At 34.1% G+C, this 16,477-nt stretch overlaps 1 protein-coding gene across 3 annotated transcripts in view; it reads left to right on the top strand.

Moving 5' to 3' along the window:
* Positions 1–16,477, top strand: part of LOC106459201 (CWF19-like protein 2) — a 65,645-nt gene that overhangs the window by 28,249 nt on the left and 20,919 nt on the right. For all 3 annotated transcript variants that reach the window (XM_022385636.1, XM_022385635.1, XM_013918800.2), the window contains 4 exons: positions 818–892; positions 2,901–2,966; positions 12,529–12,643; positions 14,524–14,618. In XM_022385636.1, coding sequence (XP_022241344.1) covers positions 818–892; positions 2,901–2,966; positions 12,529–12,643; positions 14,524–14,618 — 351 coding nt within the window. The remainder of the gene's footprint in view (positions 1–817; positions 893–2,900; positions 2,967–12,528; positions 12,644–14,523; positions 14,619–16,477) is intronic.

Here is a 16,477-nt window from a genome sequence, read left to right as displayed (position 1 = left end):
ATGACATGGCCTTTCACCCATGACCCATCTTGAAAGGATTAACATGTGTAGAGTTTGGAGCTTTGTTCAAGGCTTTTAGCATGTGCAAAGAATCTTTCCACCAGCTTGAGGTAATATGTATTAGTCGTACAGAGAAGTTTCTATCTGAAATATATTTTCAGTAGGGAAAATGTTGACAGTATTTATGTATGGGTGCGTGTGTGTGTATATATATCTTACATGTACATGTCTTTATCTTTTTTTTTATCTACGGCTGTTTATTCTGTTTTATATTAACTTGTGTATTAGATAAGTGCACACTAATTCTGGAATCTCGTATTAAATCTTTACCTTCAGGATTCATGGCAACAGATACGAGTTAATTGTGTTAAGTGCTTCATATTACAGTTTACAGTTGCTTAGTTACAGGATTGAGTCATTTTTTGAATTAATAGGATGTGTTAAATTTGCAACTTTTATTATCAGAACTTTTTGGACAAATTGATAGTTAAGTTACAGTAATATAGGATTAAGATTTTAGTTGCATTAAACATTAAATATTATAGACATTGTCATGATTTCTAATCCTAGCTACCAAAAAAACAAAAATAAATTGAAATAAAAATTAGGAAATTCTCTTAAAAATATAAATTTAACTGTTTTCTCATATTTAAGCAAGTGTTAATCAAAACTGCCCAAATATGTATACATGTTGTCAAGAGTATATTTTGGTGTTTATAATTTCTACTTGCATTGCTTTAGACATTGTACTAATTTAATGAAAAGACTTACTGTACTTTTAAGTACAGTTTAAACTTAACGTTAATTTTCATTACAGGTTAAAACACATGATGCAGAAGGGTCCAGAGTTCGATATTTTGCTGATGATGACAAATTTTCACTTCAACAGTTGGTAAGTAGCTTCAAAAGAAAAATAATTAATATTATCATAATACAATGTATAAATTTGTTATCATAATACAATGTGTAAATCATTTTACTGGATGTGATGTAATGATACATTAATGTTTATGAAGTGGACATCCTTTTGAAAGCTAGCTAGACTTAAATACCTCTGTATATCAGCTCTTTATGTTCTTACGTGAAATGTTTTTACTTTTTTATGGCTAATTATGTATATAGAAAATTACTACTTTTGTATTCAATGAATAACAGCTAGAATGTTGACATATATAATGCATGTTTATATAGTTTAGTGTGCAGAAGTAATTTATCCCATGTTATAAATGTTGACTTTCTAACAACATAAGTTTCCACATTCTTTTGTCTGGTGGTATTTAAGACACAATTCTGAATGCTTCATTGTATACCTTCTGCAAAGGAATTCTGTGTTGATGAAGAAAACAATTAAAATACAAGAAAAACATACATTTTTAGAGAAGTGGAGAACTGCTCTCTTCAAAAGTTGGTTTCTCCAAGAACTGAACTGCAGTACTCTTGTACATTCCTGTCATTTCAAGTTATCTGACAGTATGGTTAAAAAATACATTAAAAGTTAAGAGAGAGAGAGAGAGCTTGGATATTTTTCTGCTTTTATTATTGTAGTTTGGTCCATTCTTTATTCTGTATTATCAGTTTTTTGTAATTGATCAAACTTCTTCAAACACAGAAGTACAAGGCTAATGATAAACAACACAGAAACATTTAACCCAAGAAATACCAGTGAGGTGTAGACTCAGTCAGCTTTTTAGACACATTTTTATAAAGTATTTTTAAACCAAATTGCTCATGGGTCCATAATATTATTGGATATAGGTCTTCTGTGAGTCACACAAAAGACTTTGGCAAAAATCCCATCAACATTATAAATAATTCCACTAATTAATACTAAAGCCTTATTTATTTTGCATAAAATATGAGTGATTTCACCCAGGTTTTTTGCTCTTTTATTTTACATTGAATATCAACACGTCTCCTAATATTTGTGTAAAACAGGTTTTTTTGTTTATGGTTCTATCTCTTTATCATCTGATCTCATATGTGTTTTTATGATTTACCAATTCAATGCTCATTACTCTTGTTTGTTAGTGACTTCAATGGTTTCAATAGAGTTTTGCACTTCTTCATGTCATGTTTATATACTGCAGAATTGATTTTTTTTTTACAGTTTGGATGCCTGGTATATACTTTTCTCTTAGAGATTATACTTTTCTTTTTTGTGATACTCAGTTTCTTTGTAGGCTGTTAGATAAAACAGTTTTACTAGTTGGTCCAAGTATCTAACTTTTGACTTTGTGTGATTGCATATTCTCTTTTCTATATCAACTCCATTTTCGGTATGTTCTAGCCATATCCTTGTTAGTTTAAGTAATTTCCTTGTTGTTTTCCTTTTTATAATGTAAGTCATTTGTGGGCAACTTGTAGTTATGGATCCATTTGACCACATCTTGGAAATTGGTTTTCAGCATTTTAATCAAGCTTGGCAGGTTTCTGTTGTATAACGTCTGAATCTTTTACTGTTATACGAGACAAAAAATGATGACTTTTATGATGGTTCAGATAGAAAGGTTGAATAACATTCTAGGGAGCATAATTTGCAGCTGTGTTTAATTTTAAATAAAACTGAAATACTCAAAAATAAATCATTTAATTTTTGATGATGTTTTAATTACAATTATAACATTATTATTGGTGTGTTCAGAATTAGTTGACTGTAAAACATAAAATTTGCTTGCAAAATATTTATATAGCTTTTTAAAAAGCCTAGGGCCCTGTTCTCATGCTTTTTATTCTTTAAGAAATTGAAGTTTTATTAGAAACAGCATGTAGTTTATTTTATTTCTAGATGGTAGCAAATGTTTTAGCTATTTCATCAAATGGTTTTAATGTTAAAAATATTATATTAAGATATTTATTTGAAGAAATTTGATATTATTTTAATTAGCTTTATACTATTTTAGTTTGAAAAAGAAAAGGGAACTACAGCAGATGATCAGAATGCTGATTTTGCTAATATTGCTGGAAAGGTAAGTAATCAAATAAAAAGAAAAATTATACAGATTTATGAAAAGCTTTACAACAAGGTTAGTGATCTGTTTGTCTGATGTTCTAAAAAAATTATAAAATTTATTCAAAGATTTTAAAGTGTAAGTGCACCATCTTTAAATCAGTATTGAGTTAGGATATTTATATAAAAAATTGTCTAAATACAAGCCATTTTACAATTTAAATCTTACAAGTCAAAAAATTCTCTGAGTGGCATCTTTGTTTATGGGTAGTTTTAAATAAATGGTACATATTTGATAAGATTTTCTTCACTGTATAGTTTTTTCTATTTAATCATATGCCTTCAATCTATTACAATAGTTCATCATCAGATGAGAGACTAGACTTAACTGTTTTGAAAAGGAATTGTTCACATTGATTTGAATATTAATAAACACTGCACATTTATTAAAGGATACTACTACAATAATATTGTTATTCAAATCAATTCAAACTATTCCATTTTTGATCAGTTAATCCTAGGCCCTATTTCTGATACTTCTTATTCTTTAAATAATTGAAGTATAATTAAATACAGCATGTAATTTATTTTACTTCCGGATGATAGCAAATATATTAACCATTTCATCAATGGCTTTAATGTTAAAAATATCATCTGAGAATATTTATTGGACTAGACATGTATTTTTTTTTTTTTTTTCTATTATCTAACCTGATAATTTTCTAATCTTTACATTTTAATTACTGTTATAACAAGAAATATACCTGTTGATGAGTCTTAATAAGAGCATGAAAGCATATATTTAAATAAAATATCTTATTACATAGTGAAAAAAGGTGGTAAAATCTTTGTCATTTATTTACAAACCAATCTAAACTCTAATATTGTTCCTTTGCCAGTCAACTTTAGTAGAATTGGGCTCATAAATGTTTGATAAACTTAGTTTATATGTTATTTAAGATTTTTTTATTCTTATGTCATTTCAAGCAAATGAACATATTATAAATTGGAGGTTGACATGTGAACAACCAAACTGAATGTTATTAGCTCTCTCAACACATGCTCTGTCATTTTGACCAACCTTGTAACCACTAGGTAACCATGAATGTATTTATACTATAACTTTTAACTCTCTCAACATGTGCTCAGTCAATTTGACCGACCGTGTGACCTCTTTGTACTCGTCTAAAGTCTTTATAGATTTAACACTTCTAACTTTCAGTGTAGTGTGTATATCTTCACAATACTTGGCAATCTCTCAGTTAACATTATAAGTCTTTCACATACAAAAATCATATTTTTAGTGAAGTATTTTTAATAAGCTAAAAAAAAAAAGATTTATCCGTGAATATATCAAGTTTTTTTTTACTAGTTTGCGTAAAAAGTAATTTTAATTTTAAGATTAAAAATACTTTTCTTCATCTTAAAAATCTCAAATTTTATTTGTGTAACCTCTAAAAAGCTCCTAAGTACATTTCAAATGTTTGTTTTCAGTAAAACTTTATATTTTATCTGTTATATTCTCTACCCTAACTCTATATAAGGTTGGTCAAAATGACCAACCTCATAAACACCAAAAAAAAAAAAAAATTGAAATAAATCCAAGTTATCCCTTTTTTTCTTTCTAGAATGACTTCCAATTGTAACATGAAACAACATTCGTTTATCCTTAGTAGCTTTAAACTTGTAACAATATACATCTATTTATACTTAAATTTTATTGTTTTATTGCCCTTTGAACTGTGTCTAATTACTATCCATGCCATTATAAGTTGTAGATCACTCAGGGAATGTGCAACACACTTTACGCTATCGAGTTACATTACCCATGAGCTACTAAGAGTTGCTCATGTGCATACCTCGTGAAACATTTTTATTATATTTATTTTTATTTATTTTACATAATCTAACCTAAAAGAGATCCCTATTGTTACATTTTAGTTACTTTCATAATAATAAATAAAGAATAAACATGAAAAACAAGAAATATGGTTCCAACCAGGTCATCTTTTTTTTTGCTATCAACTGTTGATGACACTTAACCCTACTTTTTTATACTAATGGTATTAATGCACTAAATAATTTTTGAATATTTTTTAAAGATAATTAACAAGTCCTGAAAGTGAGGATATTGCAGGAGGGGTTTGATTTTCTATGTGATAGTTCTGTAACCAAACAGAATTGAAGGCAATAAAAATTATGGTTTGTCTGTGCAATGACGATTTTATTTCAAGTTAACAAGTCCTGCAAGAGAGGATATGGCAGGAGGGGTTTGATTTTATATATGGTAGCTCTATAACCAAACAAAATTGAAGGCAGTAAAAATTATGGTTTGTCTGTGCAATTATGATTTTATTTTAAGTTAAATTTCATACTTATTGTAGGGGTGGTGGATAAAATAAGGAAGAGAAGATACCTAGAAAAAATGTGTCATGTGTGTCACACTAGGGGAAACTTAGGATTTTTTTATATATTGCCTTGTAGAATTAAGAACTTAAAACTTATATGCTATTAAAATATGGATTATTAGTTAAGATTTTATGCTATACTAATTGTTACAACATAAACAAAAAGTAGTTTAATAAAATTTTGAATGTAAGATACTAAAACCTTGTATTTAATTCCAATACATACTTCCCTCTGCTCAAAAGATTAGCTACTCTCATCCATTACTGCCCTCTATATATGAACTTTTTCTTTACACATGCCACAAGCCTTCTCCTCCCCCTATTGGAATCAAGTGAATCCAAAATGTCTCTCATGCAAATCATCCTGCATAACTTCTCCACCAATAGGAGCAAGACGTATGTGACTCCCTCTATACACCTCTACCAAACTATTACTTCTCGTTTGGCAGTGCTTGTGCTTGGATGTGTTCCTTTGTTTGTTTTAAGTTTCACATTCAACTTTAGTATACTCACGAAAAGGTTTTAATTTAAATTACTTTCATGTTTATTAATACTGTTTCTTCTTTTTAATCCCAGTTTATTACAGTCGCATTATTATTAATAATTTCGATTTTGGTTGACTCTTCTTGATTATCAATTCCAAAGTTCTTGTTACCACTTGCTATGTCACACCAGCAACTAGCGCTGTGTCATAGGTCTTGGGTGCAGGCAACCCAACGGGAGGCTTATCAGTGTTTATTCATAGGGAAATTGAATGTTACATGGGTCAGCCTCCATCTCCAGACCTTGCCCCTTGCTGAGCCTGTTCAGACTGACGAGAACTTGGATCACCTATTTCCACTTCCTGATTTTGCCATGGCTTCCCATGCCCCTACTGAGGAGTCAGTTATGCTTACTATGCTCTTTTTGAATTTCATTTCTCAGGTATGTGATGTTTTAACACTTCCCCCCTATTTTCTATGAACCATGTCCTTTCTTACTACATGAACAATCTTCACATCCCTATTTAGTTTTTCTCCACTCCCCAGATATTCAGGTACATGCTGACCAATTTGCCTCACAATTAAGTGATGAGATTAGCATGCTTCGCCCTCCACAGGCTTCGGATCAGTTTGCTCTTGCATATCATTGTGCAGACTGTCCTTTTCTAGACCAACAGTTGTTAGGTTCTATTTTGCCTATTTGGAGAGCGGTGCCCAAATCTCATGTAAGTCAGACCCATGCCCAATTTTCCTGCCTTTGTCTTTACCCTCACAATTTTTTTACAGTATCTCTATACCATCCATCTCCTCTCTGAGGCTCTCCACCGAAATCCTGAGAGGTTTTATGGTGACATCCTTTCCTTTCTTTCCTTCACTTTGACTTGTCTGTTGTCTTCAGCTTTGGCTTTGCATACTTGGTTTCTCTGTTTTTGAGATCTTCTAGGTCATGATGCGACCTTAACTCGCATCCATTTAACAGCCTCTTATCTTTGGAATTTACATATAACCCCATTTTTGCAGCATTACGTATTTGACATGATCCCTGAGTCCTTGGAGTCGTGAGTTGCATCAATACAACAACAATGTACCCTTTCCAACTTTGTTGCCCATTTGTCTCAGTTGGAGCCCAATATGGCACCTGTTCCAGTTTCCTGTCCTTTCCTATTCCCAACCCTTACCTGTCCCTCCTTTTTGGGTGCTTCGTCTCATTGTTTTCTTCAATGATGCACATGGTAGCTCGATTGGCCAGTTTTCTTCATCAGTGGCATTCTTTTGTCAAGGATCATTCAGTTCTTCAAGTTTTATCGAAAGGATTCATGATGCTGTTTCTTTCCCCACCTCCCATGTTTCCTGTACCCAGTTTTCTTTCCCCACCTCCCATGTTTCCTGTACCCAGTTTTCTTCCCTCTGCCTCAGGATCCAGTGACCAACCAGTGGAGGTGGTTCAGGACCTACTATCTCAGCAATACATCAAAACTGTTATACATACTTCACCAGGTTTTTATTCCAGACTCTTTGTTGTTTCTAAGAAAACTGGGGGCTGGAGGCCTGTCATCGATCTGTCCTGCCTCAATCTATTTGTTCAACTGCCCCATTTTACCATGGAGTCATTTCTCACCCAATGGTGGGCGTTTCTCCAGGCTTATGGATGAACAAGATGGACGTTGCCAATGCTTATCTACACATCCCTATCTCAACACAGTCTGATCTTTGGTTCATCCATCACAGGGTGGTTTACCAATTTTGCATCCTACCCTTTAGGCTTGCTTCTGCCACTTATGTTTTCTTTTGGGTGGTCAGAGCTTTTGCTCACCATCTTCATGCTCTGGGACTGCAATTCCACCATTATATGGATGTCTAGCTTCTTCTGGCTCATTCCGAACTGGAGTCGGCCAGCCATACTTATCAGCTCCTTCATGTGGCTGCTCAGGTGGGCTGGTTAATCAAATTGGAGAGGTTCTTCCTCCGTCCTACCCAATATCTTGTCCATTTAGGTGTCCTTTTTGACACTCATCTCAGTCTGGCCCAACATTCTCCTCCACGACATCATTCCATAGAATTGTTAGACTGCCTCATTGCGAGGTTCTATCACTTTTTGGAATGTGGTTTTCAATGACGTCACTGGTCCCCCTCGGTCTTGCACATATGTGATCCCTTCAGTGGACTCTTCACGATTAGTGGAACCTTGCTTGGGATCCCTTGGCAGCTTCCATTACCCTTCCTCATACCCTGTTGGATGATCTGCTTTGGTGAATGGACAAAGCCCATATGTCTGCAGGAGTCCTGCTTCCTCCTCCTTGTCCGAATTTACAACTGTTCACAGATGTATCCCTTCATGGCTGGGGTGCATGGGCCAATTACCAAGAGGCTTTGGGTTGTTTGTCTGTAGACGAGCAGTCTTTGCATATCATCATCCTCGAGCTTCTCGAGGTCCATAGGGCTGTGAATCACTTCCATCCTCTCAACAGACATTGTCTGGTTATGATTCATTCCAACAATTGTATGGTGGTAGCATATATCAATCACCAAGGGGGCATTCAGTCAAGATCTCTCTGTTTTTGTACATTGGATCTCCTATATTGGGCCCACATGCACCACATTCATCTCATTGTGCATCGTGTTTTGGGTGCTTTCAATCTTGTAGTGGATTGTCTTTCTTGCCCAACAAAATTTAACTGACGGAGTGGTTTTTAGGTCCCTCGTATTCCGGTGGCTTTGCAATCTGTAGGATTTTCCACACACAAATGCATTTGCCACATCCCTTAATCACAAATTACCCCTCTTTTGTTCCCTTTACCTCATTCTCGGGCTCTGGCAGTCGATGCCTTCAGCTAGGATTGGTCCCACATATTCATTTATGTTTATCCCCCTATCTGATTACTTTATCGGGTGGTCTCTCTCATCAATACCACTTTGTGTTGAGTCTGATCTCTCTATATTGGCCAACTCAACCATGTTTCCATGATTACACCAACTGCAACTTTTCCCTCCAGTACCCCTCCCTTCTTCATCAACCTTGGTGAATGGTTTTATATCCTGCCATTCAATTCCTTTGTCCTTATGCCTGGCTTTTATCTGGTCCTAGGCAAGTAGATCCAGTTTCTCCTGTCGAGTTGCTTTCCTTTTAGTTGGTTCCATATGTCCTTCTTTCATGGAGGTGTATCAGCGCAAATGGAAGTTGTTCCACAGTTGATTCACTACTCGGGGGTTCCTCGCTGACTGATCTACTGTGGCTCGTGTATCTGAGTTTCTCACATGGCTTTTCCTCGTGCTTCATGTTTCACCTTTCCCTTAAAACATATTTCCTTCTCCTGTTAGCCTGTGGATGACAAAGATCTGATTTGTTCTCCACTGACATTTCATGTACACTTTACCACCACACCTATCTTCTCCTTTATCTCAATCGTTTCTTCCTCCCAAAAATCTCTGCAGCTAGGGAGGGTAACTCCACTTCTTTGTCTATTTCTCATCTCTATCCTCATCCCGATCCGGACAGACTTCTATGTCCAGCCTGTACCCTTCATTGTTATATTGCCCGCAAGGCTTCTTTCTGTGGTACTCGTTCCTGACTCTTTATCCCTTGGCAGTCTTCCTCTGTTTATGATCTATCCCCTTCTTCCCTCACCAATTTGGTTTGACATTTGATTCAATTGGCTTATTCCTCCTTGTCTTCTTCCCATCAGAATTTGCTCAGAGTGTCTTCTCATCAGATTCGACACCACAACTTTTCCTTCGCATTTCGTCTTCATCGGCCATCAGAGGAAATCCTACATTTGGGCATGTGGACATCACCTAATACGTTCATCTCCAATTACTTGCACCATATCGCAATTTCTTCTTTGTCAGATTTTCATTTTCCACCTTTGGCCGTTCTTCAAGTTTCAGTGCGACTTTGACTGGGTAAGTCTGTATTCATACATTCTTTTCATTTCAGGAGCACTTGTTTCATTTACTCATTATATGGATCCTGCTCTGTGGTGAGTGGTTCCTGACCAGGTATTCTTCAACTTGAAATCTGCACTGTGCAGCCATGTTGACTCGTGCTTTATCTTCCATGGCTTCGCAATACTCACTGTTTAGATGGGGTGTTTCACAAGAATGCTTTTAGGTGAATAACCTTGCAATGTACTTGCTTCATAAACCTGCCCATTCTGAACTGTATCATCCATGGACTGCATGGATAAAGCAGAAGAGGATAGATGCCCATTCCTGCCATGCCTTGTATTGAATAAATCGGTATAGTCTGCTTTTCAAAATAGGGTTTTGTGGTCACCCATTGCACCATCTCAGGTGATGACATTTCTACTCTCCACCGTATTCTCACCCAGTATGGGAGTCCTTACCACTTTCCAGTTCCAAGCCGCTAGGGTGTTCAACCTTGGAGGCACCCTCCTGAATGGGTTCCACACAAAGATGACTATAACCATTCAGTATAGAGTAGGACAGTGGTGTTCTGCAGGTGTAGATGACATGCTCTCCTCCACTATGTAATATACAGGAACAAAGAAGTGAGATATCAAATTGCAGTTTACCTCTTCAATGGGAACCCTCATCCTACCCCTGCATGGATGTTGGTACCCCGTGGCTGGGTTTTGGATTTAGAGTAGAACCAATCAGTATCAGTCCTCACACATGTTTATGGTTATCTGTATTCCTCCCTCTACCATACTCCTTCTGTGTTGTGGGTCACAGTGGAGGTAAGGGGGATTGTTTCGGTTCTGTTGTTTTTGCTCTCCCTTGTATATCTTATTCTAAGGATGTCATTGCTTTTTGTATGGTTCCTGTCAGTTTCAGTGTTGGATGAGTTGATTTATATTGAATACACATCCTTTCAATGTTCTGGAGTCCGAGTGGTCTAGAGGCTCTCCGGTCTCTTGAACTTGAGGTGAAAATGGTATGATCCTCATCCTACCCCTATGCGGATGTCAGTTCCCACGGCATGGGTTTTGGATGTAGTTGACTTACCAAGTACAGTCCATCACACCATAGCCACTCTACACCTAGGGGGCACATCCACTAATTTATCCACTATCATACTTTATGGGATTAAGTTACATATATATTTACATGGTTAGGACCACTATTCTGCCACAGTTCTTTCCCACTTGGATGTGATCCTCTCTTTTCTTGCCCTTATCTACTACATATTTCATGGATGGGTGAAGAGTATGCCTGGTTCAGAAGTGGTGCCACAGTTCTCTCCCACTTGGATGTGATCCTCTCTTTTCCTGCCCTTATCTACAACATATTTCATGGATGGGTGAAGAGTATGCCTGGTTCAGAAGTGGTGCAGTTTCCCTGATGAGATCTTTGGATCTGACTCTCTCATTTCCAGGGGTATCTTTCGGACGCTTACAGGGGTACTTCTGTCATTCCCTTGCACCGATCCTTCCATCTAAGCAATGTGGGATTCTTCACACCCTTCCTCCCCACTTTCCTCTCGTGCTTATATCTTCTGCTAAACTTCGAAGTGATTACTCTTGGTAGAGGCGTATAGAGGGAGTCACATGCATCACGTATGTCATGCACCTTTTGGTGGAGAAGGGACGTATGATGATTTGCATGAGAGACTTGTTGGAATCATCTGATTCCAATAAGAGGGAGCAGAAGGCTAGTGACATGCATAAAGAAAAAAGTTTGCTTATAGAGGGCAGCACTGGACAAGAATAGCTAATCTAGTGAGTAGAGAAAAGTACCTATTGGAAATACATTTTCAGTATAGGAAAATTATAACTTTTGCTACATACTAAAATTAACATATTAATTTCCAATTTTTATTTATGTTTCAAACTAAATTAGCACACTAGTTATAACTTTTTATTTTTGCTTTAAGCTAAATTAGCATACTGGTTATTAACTTTGTTTTTGTTTCAAGCTAAATTAGCATACTGGTTACTAATTTTATGTTTTATTTCAAGCTAAATTAGCATTGTGATTTATAACTTTTTTCGTTTCTTTTTCAAGCTAACTTATTGTGCTGATCACTAAATTTTATGCTACTTAGCAAAACCTGTATAAACATGACAACCGCTACAAATATTAACCATGTGATTACCAATGTTTTACACATGGTGAAATGTAAACTATAGTTAGTGGGAATGCTTCAACTTAGAAACTATAAAAAAAATTTATTAAGAAATGCCATAGTTAAATGTTAAATGACAAAATGTGTTATCTGGTTTTGCACTAGAAACAACAAAGAATAGGAATTATAGTAGTTCATTGTTATGAATACAGTTTTATAATATTTTCTTTGAAGCTGGCTCAAGCTTGGAATGTAAACTGATAATAATTATATCTCATAAGAAAAGGGAGGACAGTAGAAGGTTTTATCCAACAATTTGAAACAAACTGCAAACATGTACATTAGAAAAGGTGTGAGGAATTGTAGTATCATTCAGAGTATTAAGCAGAAACTAATGGAGTTGAAATAGGGAAAGTAATAATGAAGATTGGGTATCTAAAAATTTAAATACGCCTCATGTTGAATATATATGTAATAACATATTTATTATGTATTTTTGTCAGCAACATTATGTTTAGGGATTCTGATAGCTAACCAGAGAGTGTTTTTTTTATAAGAAATTGTTATTCATTGTTTAGATAATAAAACTGTCTTGAATTTTGATTTTGTTTCTTTTGAAAGTATTTTATCAACAAATTTAATGAGGAACGTTATTATGATTAATAGATGAAAGTAAAAGTCACAGAAGATTATGACCTAGATGACATGTTTACTTCAGATGTAGCCAAGAAGCAAACTGCAACTATGTCTCAAGCAAGGGAGCGCTCTTTAGCTATCTTAGGTAAGTCTTTTAAACTTTTATTCAAAAAGGGGACTTATTTTAGAACTTTCTTGAGAAATACTTTCTTTTCTATTTCTGCAAATTGAATCTGTATCTTAAGATGATGAAATTGTTATAGGAATATGTTGCAGAAACTAAAAACATTTTGTGTTCATACTAGTGTGTGATGGACCCATTTTAGAAACAGTTGTGATAACAAATGTTTTGTCATTGAAAGTCAGGTGTTAAGGTTGTAAAAATATTAGATCAGACATGGTGATGTTTCATTTAAAGTGTTGTATTTCATTTACACAGAATTTAATATGGAATATTAACTATGGTGTATGACAGTGTAAAAGCTTAATATGAAAAATATTATTAATCAGGAAACTGGAGATTATAGATGTAGTATTTATTTAGAGTTACCACTGAGTTAAGCTTCATGTTATTTCAAGTGGTAACACATTCTTAACTGTTGTGATGCCCCTGTTAGTGATGTCTTGAGTCTCAATGGTTCCTTGGTTATTAAACCAAGAAAAGAGGATGTGCAAATTAGAAATCAAAGTAAATGAGACTAGAGCAGTTGTGAATGGGAAGTAAGACTGTGTGATAAACGTCTGAGATTTGACTCTAGACTCATCATTAAAACTAGTCGATCATCGTAAAAGGACTGAAGCTCTTGTGACCTCCATGGGAATTTATGAACTTGTGATAAACAGTACAATGTTTAGGAATGTGGTATGCAAATACCATATATCTTACACTTCCATAATATGTATTATGTACCTACAAAATTTTCATTTTTTCTAAGTTTTAATTCTGGAACACTTATTCCAGTTGAGATAATGTTCAAAATTCAGCCTGAGTAACTTATCTAGTGTTTCATCAGATAGTTGTATTGTATCTTGCTTTACTTTGTGTATATAGAGCTATCTTACGACTTTCGTGTGAAGCAGATACTTCTGACTTATTGCAATCACCTTTGCACTTTTACAGTACAGAGAGAATGTGAATTTTGAGAACAGTTTTTGGTATTTTCAGAGAGATTTGCTTCTTTGAAATGGCTAAGATGTGCGATACTATATTTTTGTGTAGATTCTGTGCCTAAATTTCAACTTCATTTACTTCTATTTTATTTTAATTTTGTCTTTTCAACTTGGAAAATATGTTATACACTTGTGAAGCATGATATAAACAATACTTAGTTGTGTTTATGAGGCTTGTTTGTTTCTTTTCTTCTGCTGTTGTTCTCACATCAACATTCTGTTGAACCAAATATTCAAACCTATTGTTATGCTGAGGTAGTTTACCTGTGTGGCATTGTTCCTCTAAACTAGGAATACTACTGAAAGAACAGTATAAGAATATTAATGTACTGCAAGTAACTGTGAGAATTACTGGCATTAGATATTCAGTGGACTTGATGTTACAGTTGTTTTGAGATGAACAATGCTTTGGCCTCTGTAAAGGTATAGAAACATTTAGTATGTATTGGCTTTCGAATGGTGTTAAATTGTTATTCTGAGAGGTGTTGGGAAATAACTTTATTTGTACTTTTGATAAAATATTTACATGTTATCATGTTAATTCCATTTTTGTTTTTTTAGTGAAAAACAGAAGTAAAAATGCTATGTTTCATCATTTCATTTTATTTTTTGTCTAAAATGTAAAAATTAACTTATACTGTTAGAAAAAGAATATTTTTTTATCAATAAATGCTTGTTTCTACAATGTTTAAGAGAACTGCAACTTCCAAATGAAAGTTACTTCAGTAAATTTTACCATAATTGTTTGCATTCAGGGTATATATATATATATAGTTGAAGGTAACAAGTACGTCAGTTATTCATGCACTATTCTGTTTACTTTGATTGTTCATATACTTTTTTCTGTGATTTAAGAGCAAAGAAAATTGAGAGAAGCATTGGAACAATGTCCATATTGTATTGACAGTCATAAGATGCAGAAACATCTATTAATCAGCATGGGTAGTAAGGTATGTGAAATCTGTATACATAATTTAATACTGTTTTTGAGGCATATGGAGTTTTTTGAATCTTTAGAACTGGAATATTTGCCACACACTTGTGTGCTTAAGACAGAGGCCAGTCCAATAACCTTTTTATCATTGCTGTACATGTTAAGATAAATATTATTAGAGGAGTGAACTTATTTGTTCAAGTTGAAATTATGTAAAACACACACACATAGATTTTTAGGCATGTTCTATGTGCAAAATAACTTCAATGATCAATGTATTGCACAAAAGTTAAAATTGATTACAAGCATACTGTTTTCTTGAAGTTCTACCTGTAGGTCTTTGTAGTATGCTTGTGAATTATTGTGTCTGCATTTACCAGCTTATTGATTATAACAATCATTTCCTGTTCTATCTTTATTCTTGATAAACATTCACTTATCACTTTTGACTTGAAAAACATTTTTAACCATTTGCCTTGGAAAATTGAAAGGTGAAATAAAAATATGGTTTAACAAATGGAATGGTTTAGCAGGTAAGTGACTTTAATTTCCTTAGTATGATGTTTTTTCTGATTACATTGGCTTTTAAGTATTTATTAGACGGTGTTTATTTCATATGTGTGTGTGTATGTGCATATTGATCTCTAAATTCCAAAATATGCCATCCACTGACATATAGCTATTCCTCGACCATTACTTTGCCCATCTAAGCATTTGTCTTGCTTGCTTCAGTCTTTTATAACCCAGCTATTTTTCGATTTTCACTTTGCCCATCTTAGCATCGGTCTTGTTTGCTCCAGTCTTTTATACCCCACTTAACCCTATCACCACAGGTATCCTTTACTGCACATGACACAATGTTTTTAATGTCTTACATTCAAAATTCTATTAAACTACTTTTTATTTATGTTATACCAATTAGAATAGCATAAAATCTCGGCTAATAATACATATTTTAATAGTGTATAAATTTTAAGTTCTTAATTCTACAAGGCAATATTTAAAAAAATCCTGAATTTCCCCTGGTGTGACCAACGTGACACATTTTCTTTTAGCATGTCATCTTCCCTATTTTATCTACCACCCCTCAAATAAGTACAAAATTAAATGTAAAATCATCATTGATCAGACAAACCATTATTTTCATAGACTTCAATTTTGTTTGGTGACAGAGCTATTGATTAGAAAATCAGACCCCTCTTGCCACACCTACCTGACATATCCTCTTTTTTACAATTCGTTAATAGTTCTCTTTTATGTTTCATTATATATAACCTATAATCAATAGAAAGTCAAGGTTTTCATCTATCAAATGACGTATCGTATAACATTATGTTCTGAATGCTTAAATGTCAGTTTCACTCAGAGTACCAACTTTGTTCCGATGAGAAAGTTAATGACTGGTTGGGATGAATTTGTAGTGACTTTTGTCACATAGTTAGAAAGCCAGAAAAATTTTGAGAGGTAAGGGAATTTGTATACTTTTTGCAGGTTATTAGTCTATAATCTTTGGTGTATTATTTAATTAAATAAAAATTATCAAGTGCATTACTATCATTAGTATAAACAAATTAGGGTTAACTCTTTTTGACAATTGACAGCAAGAAAAAAGAAGCAAGTTAAGTATTTTATTTCTTGTTTTTCTTGTTTATTCTTTTTGTATAATTATAAAAGTAACTAAAATATAAAATAGGGATCCTTTTAGGTTATTTAAGATTTGATTAGGTAAAATAAATAATAATAATATAATAAAAATGTTTCATGAGACACACATGTGACAGGTTGTAGTAGCTCATGGGTAATGTAATTCATTAGCATAACGTTAGCTGCACATTCCCCAAGTGATTTGCAACTTATAATGGTGCAGATAGTAGT

This window comes from Limulus polyphemus, unplaced genomic scaffold (assembly GCF_000517525.1).
Source record: "Limulus polyphemus unplaced genomic scaffold, Limulus_polyphemus-2.1.2 Scaffold574, whole genome shotgun sequence".
NCBI lineage: Eukaryota > Metazoa > Arthropoda > Merostomata > Xiphosura > Limulidae > Limulus > Limulus polyphemus.
Note: the sequence above shows the minus strand (reverse complement) of the source record. Positions and strands in the feature narration are given on the sequence as shown.